The 14,212-nt window shown below is 27.3% G+C and overlaps 2 protein-coding genes across 2 annotated transcripts; one reads left to right on the top strand and one right to left on the bottom strand.

Annotated features, from left to right (window-relative positions):
• Positions 1-51: 51 nt before the first annotated feature.
• SRAE_2000028600 (DNA-directed RNA polymerase II subunit RPB7) lies at positions 52-614 on the bottom strand (the record flags this gene model as incomplete). Its single annotated transcript, XM_024651098.1, has 2 exons — positions 52-392; positions 431-614. 2 exons carry the CDS (start codon positions 612-614, stop codon positions 52-54), a joined length of 525 nt encoding a protein of 174 aa, XP_024504809.1.
• A 397-nt stretch (positions 615-1,011) lies between these two features.
• On the top strand, positions 1,012-14,203 carry SRAE_2000028500 (Midasin; the record flags this gene model as incomplete). Its single annotated transcript, XM_024651097.1, has 2 exons — positions 1,012-1,736; positions 1,780-14,203. The coding sequence occupies 2 exons, from the start codon at positions 1,012-1,014 to the stop codon at positions 14,201-14,203; spliced, it is 13,149 nt and encodes a 4,382-aa protein (XP_024504808.1).
• Positions 14,204-14,212: the final 9 nt, after the last annotated feature.

Genomic DNA, 14,212 nt, shown 5'->3' with positions numbered 1-14,212 from the left:
AAAAAAACCGAAATAGTAAATAGGAAAAATCTACAAAAAAAATTAAAATAATTATTCGGTTGAAACTAAACCAAGATAATCATCCATTAATGTACCAATTGCAAAAATATCAGAAGCATCTACTCGGGTACCAATAAGTTTAACTCTTATTTCATCATCAATTTTTATCACAATTGTTTCATCATCATTTTTAAAACATGGAATATCATTAATAGTGTCAAATTTGAGATCTTGGGGGATACAATGTTGTGAGATAAAAACAGATAATGGTCCAATTTCACAAAAAATTCCGACTTTATTAATTTGTGTAACAATTGCATCCATTACTTGATTTTTGAATGGGCGAAAAACGATTGCTTTATACTTAACGAAATATGTGACAAATCCACGCCCTTAAATATGTTACAAATAAATAAAATAAAAAACTAACCTGGTTGAATCATGCCATGACCAATTGAGTCAATAGTTGTAACAGCAATAACAAAACCGTGTTTTCCTGTACATGTTCCTTCAACTTCATTAAAAAGTTTCTGTTTTACTGTATCCATCAAGTTTGGACCAAAATATTTAGGATGTAATGAAATCTCATGTTCTAAAGTAAGATGAAAGAACATGGTTTCGTTGTAAATAAAGTGGTAATAATATTTTTTATAATATTTCTAAAAAGTAAATAAATATGAAAACATGAATATTAATACAATCTTAAAATTGACGTAACAAAAAATGATAAAATTTTATAATAACTATTGAAAAACTTTTTTTTAACATTTTTATTTTCATATGCAAAAAAGATAAAATCAAAAACATCTTTGAGATTATCCTATTTTAAGATAAACACGAATTGTTAATAACGCGTGTAATAAAAATAGGGTAACGCTTTACCAAAGTTTTGTTAAAACATCATACCAAGAAATTTTAATTTTAAATATTTATTTTCACATTTCACTAATTATTGTATATTTTTTTTTCTTTTTTTTAAAAATTAAAAAAAAATTTTTTTTTTTTATAGATATGGTTGTGGATAAAAAAAAGCGAAAATATTCTACAACTAATGGGACATCATTGGAAAAAAATGAAGATTCTATCGAAACAAAAATTCCTAAAATATCTTCACCTTTGAATCGTTCTTTTGAAAAGTCTAAGATTATTAAATTAACAAAGCAAAAATCATTAGTTATCATTGAAGGACCTATTGGATGTGGTAAAACTACATTAGTTAAAGAAATATCAAATGATTTAAAAATTAATTATAATGTTTTTCAAATGTCAGACCAACTGGATTCTAAAGCATTATTTGGATTTTACCATTGTACTGATGTCTTAGGAGAATTTATTTGGAGGCCATCAGAATTTACTAAAGCTTTGTCAACAGATACTATTATATTGCTTGAAGATCTTGAATTAGCACCAGTTGATTTAATTTCTGCAATAATGGATTTATGTCGTGAAAGAATGGTTAAATTAGTTTCAGGGGATTTAATTAAATTAAATGATAGTTGTAGAATTGTTGCAAGCATGCGCACAGGAATTTCAATTCCTTATGAAACAAGTTCTCTTTTGTCAAGTATACCTTACAAGGTTGAACTTAATTCTTTTACTAATGAAGAATTACTCAATATTATAAATTCTAAATATCCACGATGTTTAACTATTTCAAAAAGGATTTTAGAACTTTTTATTAAACTTTCTGAAAAATTAAAAGAATTACAACCTCGAGGAAGACAATTAATTTCAAAGTAAGACAATTTATTCTTTTTTATTTTATTAATTATTTTTCAGAGATTTGTTTTGTGCTTGTAAACGTCTTGAAAAAATTAATGGATTATCAGAAAATGTAAAAGTAATGATGGAATTAATAGATGTATGGGTTTTATTTGTGGATAAAAAGGAAATTGTTTTTGAACTTGGAAAATTGATAGCTAGTCATTTAGCTGTTACTGTTGATCAGCTTCATCATGCCTTAAATATAAGGAAACCTTCTGTTGAAGCATCTAAAACCGGTGTTACAATTGGACGAGTATTTCTTTCAAAACATAAAGAACATATTATTAAAATAAAACATTGTTCATATGGTATGACTAAAGATCTTTGTCAATTAATGGAAAGAATTGCAATTTGTATTGATAATAAAGAACCAATACTTTTAACTGGAGAAACTGGAGTTGGAAAAACTTCAGGTATTCAAACAATTGCTATGTATTTAAATGCACATTTGGAAGTTGTTAATTTATCTCAACATTCAGAATCTTCTGATTTAATCGGAGGATATAAACCTGTTTCACCAATGACTTTATTGCTACCTATAAGAGAAACATTTTTGGATTTAATGAAAAATTGTTTTAACATGGAGAAAAACCAAAAATTTATTGGACATTTAGACAAATTATTAGAAAGTAAAAATTTTATTGATAGTCTTAGATTAATTAAAAAGGCTTCTGAAAATGCAATTAGACATGGAAAATCAGCTATTGAATGGGCTAAATTAATTTCAAGAGTTCAAAGGATGGAGTTATCATTAACATCATCTGCATTTCCTTTTGCCTATATAAAAGGAATAGTTTCTGAAGCTGCTCAAAAGGGGCATTGGTTATTAGTTGATGAAATAAATCTTAGTTCTTCTGAATGTTTAGATGCTATTATTCATATTCTTGATCAGACGTCAATATTGCATAAGGACTTTAGGCTTTTTGCATGTATGAATCCAGCAACAGATGAAGGAAAAAGAAATCTACCTATTGGGGTAAGATCAAGATTTACAGAATTTTTTGTTCATGAAACGGAAGAATCAGAACAATTATGTGAAATTGTTAAAAATTATATTCCAACAATTTCATTAGAAAATATGAATAAAATAACGGAATTTTACGCTGAAGTTAGAATTCAATTTCCAAAAATGTTTTCACTTAGAAATTTATGTCGTAGTTTGTCAGTTGCTTCTGAAAACCTATATGGTAACGTATTCTATTCAGTTTATGATGCTATAGTTATGTCTTTTACATCCAATTTATCTTTAAATGAACGTAGTAAAATGGTAAAAATTATTGACCATTATTTTGCTAAAGCAAAAAACGTTGTTCTTAAAACTCCCAAAAATGCTTCTAAAGATTTTGTTAATATTGAAGGTTATTTTGTTAAAAAAGGGTCAATTGATATTGGAGAGGATAATCAATATGTTGTTACTACAACAATAAAGGAAAACCTTCGACAAGTTGGACGTTTAGTTAGCTCAGGTAAATTTCCAGTTCTTCTTGAAGGTGAAACATCTGCTGGAAAAACTTCAATGATAATGTATCTTGCAAAAATAACTGGAAATCGTGTATATAGAATTAATAATCATGAATATACAGATATTCAGGAATACATTGGAAGTTATCTTCCTGATGAAAATGGAAAATTAAATTTTGTTGAAGGTGTTCTACTGAAAGCTGTTAAAAATGGTGATTGGGTTATTCTTGATGAATTAAATCTTGCTCCTTCTGATGTATTGGAAGCATTAAATAGACTTCTTGACGATAATCGTGAATTATTTGTTTCTGAATTTAATAAAGCTTTTAAAGCTCATCCAAATTTCCGATTATTTGCAACTCAAAATCCAGTTGGAAGTTATGCAGGAAGAAAAAGACTTTCACGAGCATTTCTAAATAGATTTGTCGTACTTCGATTTGATCATGCTCCAATGGAAGAACTAGTTGAAATTATTTGTCATAAATGTAAAGTTGCTCCATCTTCTGCTCAAAAGATGGTTGATGTATTAGTGGAATTGAGAAATAGAAGAAGTTTAAGTGGTATATTTTCAGCTAGTGATGGTTTAATGACATTAAGAGATGTATTTAGATGGGCAGGAAGATTAGCTAATAGTGGTGATGAAGGAAAAGATTGGAAACAATGTCTTGCTAATCATGGATATTTTTTGTTAGCAGGACGATGTAGAAATATAAATGATGAAAATGTTATAAAAAGTGTATTAGAAAAGCAATTAAAAGTTAATATTGAACCTGAAAAGTTATTTAGCATTGATTCTATATTTATGCCAAAATTTGTTGTTGATTTGATGTCCAAAAATGAAAATAGCAGTATTATATTGACAGAAGGAATGCGCCGTATGCTTGTACTATCATATCAAGCTTGGAGAGTAAATGAACCTGTGTTACTTGTTGGTGAAACTGGTTGTGGTAAAACAACTTTATCACAATTAATTAGTAATGATCAAATTTTATCAATAAATTGTCATGAAAAAACAGAAACCTCTGACTTTTTAGGAAGAATAAGACCGTTACCATCAGGAGATTTTGAATGGGTTGATGGTGTTGTAGTTCAGGCTATGAAAGAAGGAAAAAGTATCTTAATAGATGAAATTTCACTTGCTGCTGATAGTGTTTTAGAACGTCTAAATCCATTACTTGAGTCAGAAAGAACTCTTCTTTTGAGTGATGCTGGTGAAAGTGAATTAATTATTGCAAAAGATGGTTTTCAAATTGTTGCTACCATGAATCCAGGAGGTGACTATGGAAAAAAGGAACTTTCAAAAGCATTGAGAAACAGATTTACTGAAATATGGTGTAAAGCTTCATTTTCGGAAGAGGAATATCAAAAAATTGTTGAAAGAAGACTTCATCATTTGGTTACTTCGAATAGGCTTAAAAAAAATATTTTAAATAATGTAGCAAAAGTTATTATTAAATTTTTTGCTTTCTTTAGTAAGAAATACGGGTGCATTTTTAGATTTCCATTTTCTATTAGAGATGTTGTTGCTGCTTCAGAAATGTTTGAAGCCTGTTTTAATAAGGGAATCTCAATTGCATTATCAATTTACCATTCATTTTCTTCAATTTTATTTGATTCTTTTGGCATAATGATATCACGGAGTTCAATAGATGAAAATGAAATAAAAAATGATTGTTTAAATGAACTTGAAAGTATCTTAATTACAAATGGTATTTCAACAGATGGATTTAAAAATGTGTATTGTGATGCCATAGCACCAGTACAAATTTCAAATGATGGTTTATCGATACCACCGTTTGAAATATTATTAGGCAAATACCCTCAGAAAGTTATTAAGTCATTTACTTTTGATGCACCAACTTGTAATAAGAATGTCTTAAGACTTGCACGTGCTTTATTGATAAACAAACCAGTTATGCTTGAAGGTTCTCCAGGAGCTGGTAAAAGTAGTACTGTTATGGCTCTTGCCTCAGTTACTGGACATAAGTTAATTCGTCTTAATCTTTCAGATCAGACGGATTTATGTGATCTTTTTGGTTGTGATGTACCAATAACTTTAGAAGATGGGAAAACTTCTTTTGTTTGGCAAGATGGACCAATTTTAAAAGCAATAAAAGAAGGATGTTGGATTTTATTGGATGAAATGAATTTGGCTTCACAAAGCGTTTTAGAAGGATTAAATTCATGTTTTGATCATCGTAAAGAATTGTTTATAGCAGAACTAAATAAAACATTTGATATTGGAGTTTCAAGTTGTAGATTTTTTGCTTGTCAAAATCCTCGTGGCCAAGGTGGTGGTAGAAGATCGCTTCCAAAATCATTTTTAAACAGATTTACTTCAATATACGTTGATGAATTATCACCTAATGACTTTGAAATGGTACTGAAAAAAAGCAATCAAAATTTAAGTGATACTTTAATTAAAAATATGGTTGAAATAAATAAAGAAATTTCTAAAAAAATTAAGAATGGTTGGATTCCTGAAGGTTCACCTTATGAATTTAATTTAAGAGATCTTTTAAGATGGGCTAGTATTACAAGCAATGAGAATGATGTTGATAAAGGATTTGACATTTTATATATTTCTAGAATGAGAAATGCAAATGATAAAAATGTAATGAAAGAAATTTTTTACAGTGTTTTTGGAGTACCTTTTATGCCTCTTATTCCTGCTATTCGTTGTATTGATGATAATATTTCAATTGGTGGAGAATCATTTACAACTGATGACATTAAATATCTCATTAAAAATAAGAAATTTTTACTACCATCACAATTATCAACTTTACAAAAACTTATTGTAAATGTTAATATGAATTGGTTAACACTTTTGGTTGGTGAAAGTTTTATCGGTAAAAGGACACTGATTGAAATATTAGCTGGTTTATATGGAAAAAAATTGAATCATATGAGATTGACAGCTAATACAGATGCTTTGGAACTTCTAGGATCATATGAACATTTGTCTAATGCTGTTGATTTTAATAATCTTAAACAAAATTACATAAATGACATTAAAAAATTAAATGTTGTTGAAAAACTGATTGAAGAAGCTGAAGAAGCAGAAGATATCTTACAATTGCGACACAATCTTCATGTTATTTGTTCATTAGATATTAATGATGAAATAAAAAACAATTTATCAAAATATGATGAAGAATTTGCCAGTTCAAATCTTTGTTTTGAATGGAGAAATTCTGTATTTCTTAACTCATACCTTAATGGCGAATGGATATTAATTGAAAATGTCAATTGTTGTAGTGGTGCTGTGTTGGATCGTCTTAATACTTGTTTAGAAAATGATGGAGAATTAACTCTTCCTGAACATTCTGTTGAAGGTGATGGTGTTATAAAAGCACACAAAAATTTTAGAGTGTTTTTCACAATGAATCCACAATTTGGAAATCTTTCAAGAGCTATGAGAAATCGTTCTGTTGAAATGTTTATTTTAGAAAGTGACGCTTGGTGGAATAATATTAGGGATAAACTCAATTTGATAAATATTGATAATAATAAAATTGAATATGAAGAAAAATTGTCATTTGATAGTAGCTTGCAAAATATGAAGGCGAAAGATATTTTGAATTTTGCTGCATTAAATGGTGATATTTATAATAATAAACAAGATAATTCCATGGATACAACAACACTATCAGAAACATCTACTTTGTGGTTTCCAAAAGTTTGTGACATTAATAAGGAAGATTTACCGAAGTGGATTGCTAATGCTTGGAAATTTGCTTCTAAAGGAGATTATGTTAGTGGATTACTTTGGTGTTTATGTGCTTTTGATGGAAAAGAAATTAATGATTTAAAGGAATTTATTTTTCAGTTATTTAATAGTGTTAATAAGACTACTGTTAATTATCTATTGGATCATTTTCTATCACTTCAAGGATACAATGATCAAAGAATATTTACTTTGTCATCTAGAAACAATCCAAAGTTTGACAGAATTTTAGATGATTTCTCACTTGAATCTTTCTCGATATGGTGTCATAACATTATTCATGATATTGAAATTTCAGAAGATTCATTTTATAATACAAGTGTTAAAGCAAATAAAGGACAAATTGATATTAAAAAAGTCTCTTCTCCAGTTATTCTTCATATTGCTTCATTTGTTGATGAGCTTAAAAAATTTATTATTTCTAAAAATCGTGGAGAAAAAGTCTTTTCTGAGTATATTGAACTTTTAACAAAAATAATCCTTGTAATTAAATTTACATATACTAGTCCATCTGACATTTTTGGGTTATGGCCAACACAAATTACTTGGAACAGTATCAATCATAATTATTTTGTTAATTTAACAAAAAATAGTATGAATTTATTTAGATTTCATTCTCGTATTAATAAATATTGGTCTCAAGAAGATAGAAATCAAGTAACATTCTTTAACAGTGTACGTAAATCTTTTGATTTTTGTTCAACATTTGAGGATGATAATGAATATCTTAAAAATGCTTTATTAGCCTTAAATTATGCAGAAAGTCAATTAAGAATAAAGATTCAAGATCCAACACGTGGTGGTGCTTTGGAACAATCATTAGATATGATAAATGATGTATCATATTTCCGTAAATTAATTAAATCAAGTGACATTGAATGTTCAATATTTCCTGGAGTTTTATTTGCTCAAAGTATTGAGTGGAATAATGAGATTGATGAACGTATTTTCTATTTACTTTTATTTTTAAATTCTTCATCAGCAGTTGGTGATTTTATTTCTGCCAAAAAAAATATAGATCTTGTTGATACACCAATTATAAGTGAATTAGTTTCAAATGTATGGAGAAATTTAAAATTTAATAATTCATTTTGTGAAATAACAATAAAAGATTTTGGTAAAGCAATGAGAAATATAAAAGATTTTTATAATAGTTTATGGTGTTATGGACGAGGATATACTAAAATATCAAAAGAAATAAAAGATGAGTTAATTGAAATACTTCAATTTTATCATATTAGATCAACAAATGAAATGAAGAAAAATTTCTATGATGATTCATTGGATTATATTCAATCTACTAGTAATTCAGATGAATTTTGGAATGGAATTATAAAGTTGGGATTACATTTGTTAAAATCATTTACACCTCCAATCTGTCTTATTGATCCTTTACTTTATGATCAAATTGTTTCAGATGTATGGAAAGCACAAATGGAATTAACAACTAGATTGGTTATTGTATTTAAAAATTATCTTGAAGTTACAGCCAATTTTACAAATACAAATATATTTAAATTTACAGAATTTCCTCTTTTATACAATCTTATTATAACAAATGAAAGAATAACAAAAAATTTAGAAGAAATTAATATAAATGAAAACTTTTATCGTCCAAAGTATGATGTTTTTGAATCAATGAAAAGAGAACTTATTAATTTTACAAGTCTTGTAGAAGAACAATATACAATTGTTTCTGAAAAATTGCTTAATAATACATGGCAAGATTTATCACTTACTAGTTTAAAAATGCTTAAGAATCAAATTGATTCTTTTATTTTGAATGTATCTGGATTTTTTAATATTTGTCAAAATTATTTTAATCTTCCTGATATTGTTATTCCTTATCTTACGGCATTGAATATTTTTACATTATCTACAAATATATTTTCTAGAAGAATAGAATGTTATTTAAATAATTTAGAAATTGGAATTGAATCATTAATTCCAAAAGATATAAACATTCATGATATAATTAAGACACAACATATAAATGATTCATTAAGAAAATGGATGATTTCTTCTTATTCTTTTCTTCCAATTCAATTTCAATATCGTTTTATTTTGAATACAGTAAAAGTACCTCTTACTTTTGATAAAACACCTTTAGATTGGATATTTAAAAAATGGAAAATTTGGCATACTAATAATACTGAAAAAAAAGAAAAATTATTTATTTATAAAAAAAAAGGTATTAATGAGGATGAGGATGAACCAATTGATGAAGATGAAATGGATTTAAAAGATGTTTTTCCTGACTATTCAGATGAAGCATTTGTTGAAGATGTTATAGCTGTCTCTTCAGAAGCTTTAATTAATGAACCATCATTAACAGGTCAACAAATGCATGAATTATTATATGCTTTTATTGATAAAGAAGTTGATTATAAAACACCAGAAGCTGATAATCTTTATCTTCCTGCTTTATATCTAACAAATTATCTAATACCTAGTGGAAGATTAAATATTATAAATGAAGAAAGTACTATAGATGGTCATTTAATTGCTCTTAATAAAATGATACAAAAAATTGAAAAGAAAACAACTTCTGTTAATATTGATGCAAAAAGTTTTAATGTTTACCATGAAAATATACCAAAAGAAGTTTTTGAATCAATTAAATTAGTTAAGGATCTTGAGGTTCGTATATTAGAACTTAAAAGTGAATATGAAGATAATTCTATACTTATTAGTATATTAGAATGTATAGATAGATATTTTAATTGTTCATCTAATTTACCACTTATGCTTCTTGCTGCACGTGTTGAAAGAATACTAAATGAGTGTGAAAATTGGCAGCAAATTGCTGATCGTGCTCATTCAATTATTAATCAAACTGAACCATTAAAGAAACTTTTGCTTGAATGGAAAAAGATGGAAGTCTTATGTTGGAAAGATATTTTAAAAAGAGTTTATTATGAAAATAATCAATTGACATTATTAAAAAGTTTTCCTTTAATTGAAAGTTTTTATGATTGTCTTAATTTGGAAGATGATGAAAATAGTACTAAAAATCTTTTAGCTATGCTTATTGAATGGTTATATAATTCTACATTAACAGATTTTGATGCACGTCTTCAAAGTGCTCTTCTTATGGCTAAATGGATAGAATTTTATTTAAATCATAATGATATTGGTGAAAGAAAAAAATATTATTATAATTTAATTAAAAAATTACGATCTGCACACAAACATTTGGAACAATTTAAAGAATCTATAAATAAAAAATTAAAAGATGTTACATCAAAAATTGAAAATGAATTGAAAGAATTTGTTGATGTTCTCAAATTCACTGATCTTAATTTATGGAGTGTAAAAGAAAGTACCAAAAAAGCTCATGGACAATTATTTAATATTTTAAGGCATTATAAATTTTGTTGTAAACAACCTATTTCTGATGTTTTTGAAATACCAATGGAGCCTAATTATGATGATTTAATTGAAACAGAATTTGAATTACCAAAGAATATCATTTCTGAGGCACTTGTAAAAGAGTCAAAGACAATGAAATTAATGTTAGAAAATTTAATAAATGTAACTGATCGTGATCAAATAACAAATATTATTGGATTTGTCATTCATTGTGATACTTTAATAAAAACTCCAATTGTATATGAAGGTAGTATTGAAGAAAAAGAAAAGCAACAGGGTCGAGCTCAATTTGATCGTCAAAAAATGTTTTCATTACTTATTAAAAAATGTAATGCTATAGGATTAAATAGTAGAAAAGGTATGACAATAATTTCAGAAAAATTAACTATAAATACAGTTATGGAAATAGAATTGAAATATTTAAATGATGTTACGATAATTGAAAAACTTTTACGTCACGGAGCAGCTTCTAGAAATGCTTTGTTGAAACATACTACAAAACCTAATGATCAAATAACACCTTCAATTTTAAATCACATAAAAGGAATTACTGATTATTGTTTATTTTGGTTATATAATGCTTCAATGACTGGTGATAGTATTGGAAAGTTTAAATACGATTTAAAAATAATTGACAAATTTTTAAAACAAAGTAAAGAAAATTATCAATTAAATAGTAAAAATTTCCATCACCAAAACTTTTCAAGAAAATTAAATAATATTACAAAACACCTTCCAAAATTAATTACTATAACCACAAGTTTAGTTGATATAATACATAGTGCTCCTGAAAATAGTATGAATTCTATTTTTAATGATGATATTACAAATACTTTTGATGGATTATATAAAAAACATAGTCAATACAAGCATATTCTTGATTATGCTGAAAAATCTCAAAATATGGCAGATGAATTAAAAATTTTTATTGAAAAAAAAATTGATTATCAATTTGAATACAAAATCTGGAATGTCAATGAAGTAACATTAATTGTTGAAACAGTCACTAAAAAATGTCAGGAAATAGAAAAATATTCTAAAAATCTTTTAACTTGGACCCCAAAATATGTGGATGATATTAATTTTCTTTGTAAAGAAATAGTTAACGAATTAAAAGAGGATGAAATGACTTCAATTTATGAAAAAGAAACATCTGATGAACTTGAAAGTGTTCTTTTATGTTTACAAAAAATGTACAAAATAATTAATGAACAAGTTAATGATCTTAATTTTAAATATAATCATAATCCAATAGATGATGTGAAACGAATTCTTGAAGGTGTCTCTGTTATAAATGTTCCTGTTGAAAGATTTTTGTCATTAGTTGTTAAAATTAGCCAAAATCATATATTTGATTATGAATATTTAAAGAAAGCTGTTGATGCTTGTGACTTTTTAACAAAAGTTTACAATCATTTTGATTCCATCATCAGTCAATTTTTAAAAGATATTTTATTATTTTACATTTATTTTGAAAATTTCTCCTACACATTATTAGAAAAAGGATTTGTTAATTCTATACCAAAATCTGAGGAAGGTGAAACTAAAGATGGTAAAGAAAGTAGTGGTGGAGAGAATGCTGGAATGGGAGAAGGTGAGGGAGAAAACGATGTTTCTGATCAAATTGATAATATGGGACAAATTGAAGGATTAGAGGGTGAAAATGACAAAAAACCAGACAATGTTCCAGAGAAACAAAATGATGATGAAAAACCAATTGAAATGGATGAAGATTTTGCAGCAGATCTTGAAGATTTAGATTTAGAAGAAAATGATGAAAAGGGTGACAACAAAGATGATGATGAGGAAGATGATAAAGAGCCTAATGTAGATTGGAATAAAGGTGATATTGATGAAGAAGATGAAAAACAATTAGATCCTGAAATATGGGACAAAGAAGATAAAGATGATGATATGAATATTGATCAAGGAAACGAAGGAGCTAAAGAGGAGACAGATGAGCTTGGTGCTAAAGATAATGATTCACCGGTAAGTGGTGAAAAGGATGAACCAAAGCTAACAGATGAAAATGAAGAAGGTAAAGATGATGATGATGATGAAGCAAATCAAAATGATGATGACAAAGATAACGAAAACACAGATGATGAAGATCATCTTGAAAATATAAATACTTGTGATGTAGATAATGATACTGATATTGAGGACAACCAATCTGTCGGAGACGACACTGAACAGATAGATGATGCAAGAAATGAAAACCAAGAAGATCCAACAGATACTGGTGAAGTTGAAGAAAATGAAGAAGAAACAACTGCAGAAGAGTTGCCACCAGAGCTTGAAATGGTTAACGATGGTTGTCAAGCAAATGATGATGGTGAGAAAGTTGATGATAGTGAAGCACATAATGTAGGTCAAGACAATTCAAGTAACCCTACTGAAAATATTGAAAATGAATCTAAAGAAGCTGAGGAAAATCAAATTGAGAAAGAAAATACTGAAGGTGCTTCTAATGAGAATAATCAAACAGAAATTGCTGAAAACGTATCAGAAAATGTTGCTTCAAAATCTAAAAATGTTGAAAAGAAAAATGATCCTAAACAGGAAGATTCTGAGATAAATAATTCAGAGAAAGAAGAATCAAATAAAGAATTAGCAGATAACACAGATGAGGTTGATGATAATAAATCTGTAGAAGGTCATTCAGATGATGAAGATGCTAAGACAGATGATGAGGATTATTTACTTGCACATAATAATAAAAATAGTACAAAAGAAAGGCAAATTATTAAAAGTGCTACTATGGAAGAAGCTAAAAATACAAGAGGTATTTATGATGATAGAAAATATAAACAGATTAAGAAAGATGAAGATAATGTTAATATGTCTAAAAATGATGAAAATTCACTCGATGAGGATAAAGAAGAAAATATTGTTTCTGATGATGAAATGGATGTTGATGATACTTATAAGAAATCTATTATTAAATTAGACGTTGAAAATTTAGATTTTGATAATTTAAGTGAAATAAAGAAAAACTTTACTGTAGATAGATTTACTGAAGATGGAAATATTGAAGAAAACAGACATTTTGATAATGAGTGGAGTAACATTACGTCTTCAGTGTCAACTCTTGCATATGAATTAACTGAATACTTACGAATTATAATTGAACCTACTATTGCTTCAAAACTAGAAGGTGATTATCGTTCTGGTAAGCGTCTCAATATGAGAAGACTCATTTCATACATTGCTAGTGGTCATAGAAAAGATAAAATTTGGATGAGACGAACTAAAAAAGCTAAAAGAAATTATCAAGTATTATTAGCTATTGATGATTCTGCTTCAATGAATGAAAATAAGATAAATCAATTAACTTGTCAAAGTACATGCTTAATTGAAAAAGCTCTTTCTCAACTTGAAATAGGTGAAATAGCTGTTTGCAAATTTGGTAATGATGTTCAAATGATTTCGGATTTCTCAACACACGGGGATACATTTGGAAGAAAACTATTACAAGGATTAAAGTTTGATCAAGATAAAACAGACTTATTAAATCTTCTGAATGTTTCATCTCAAGTATTAAGTGATGCAAATGCAGAAAAACCCTCAAATCAAATGATGATTATACTTTCAGATGGTCATGGAGCTTTATCCGGTAAAGTTGATCAATTGAATAATGCTATTAAAAACTTAATTTCACAAAGAGTTACCGTTCTTTTTATTATTTTGGATAATGGAAAGAAGTCAATAATGGATATGAAACAAACACAGTTTTTGCCTAATGGTACTGTTCAATTTACTCCATATATGAGTCTATTTCCATTTCCATTTTATACAGTTTTAAGAGATATCACATCACTTCCGTTAACAGTTTCAGAAGCTATTAAACAGTGGTTTGAATTTACAACAAGATAATTATGTTAA

Source organism: Strongyloides ratti, assembly GCF_001040885.1.
Source record: "Strongyloides ratti genome assembly S_ratti_ED321, chromosome : 2".
Classification (NCBI taxonomy): domain Eukaryota; kingdom Metazoa; phylum Nematoda; class Chromadorea; order Rhabditida; family Strongyloididae; genus Strongyloides; species Strongyloides ratti.
This window is presented reverse-complemented; position numbering and strand designations above follow the sequence as displayed.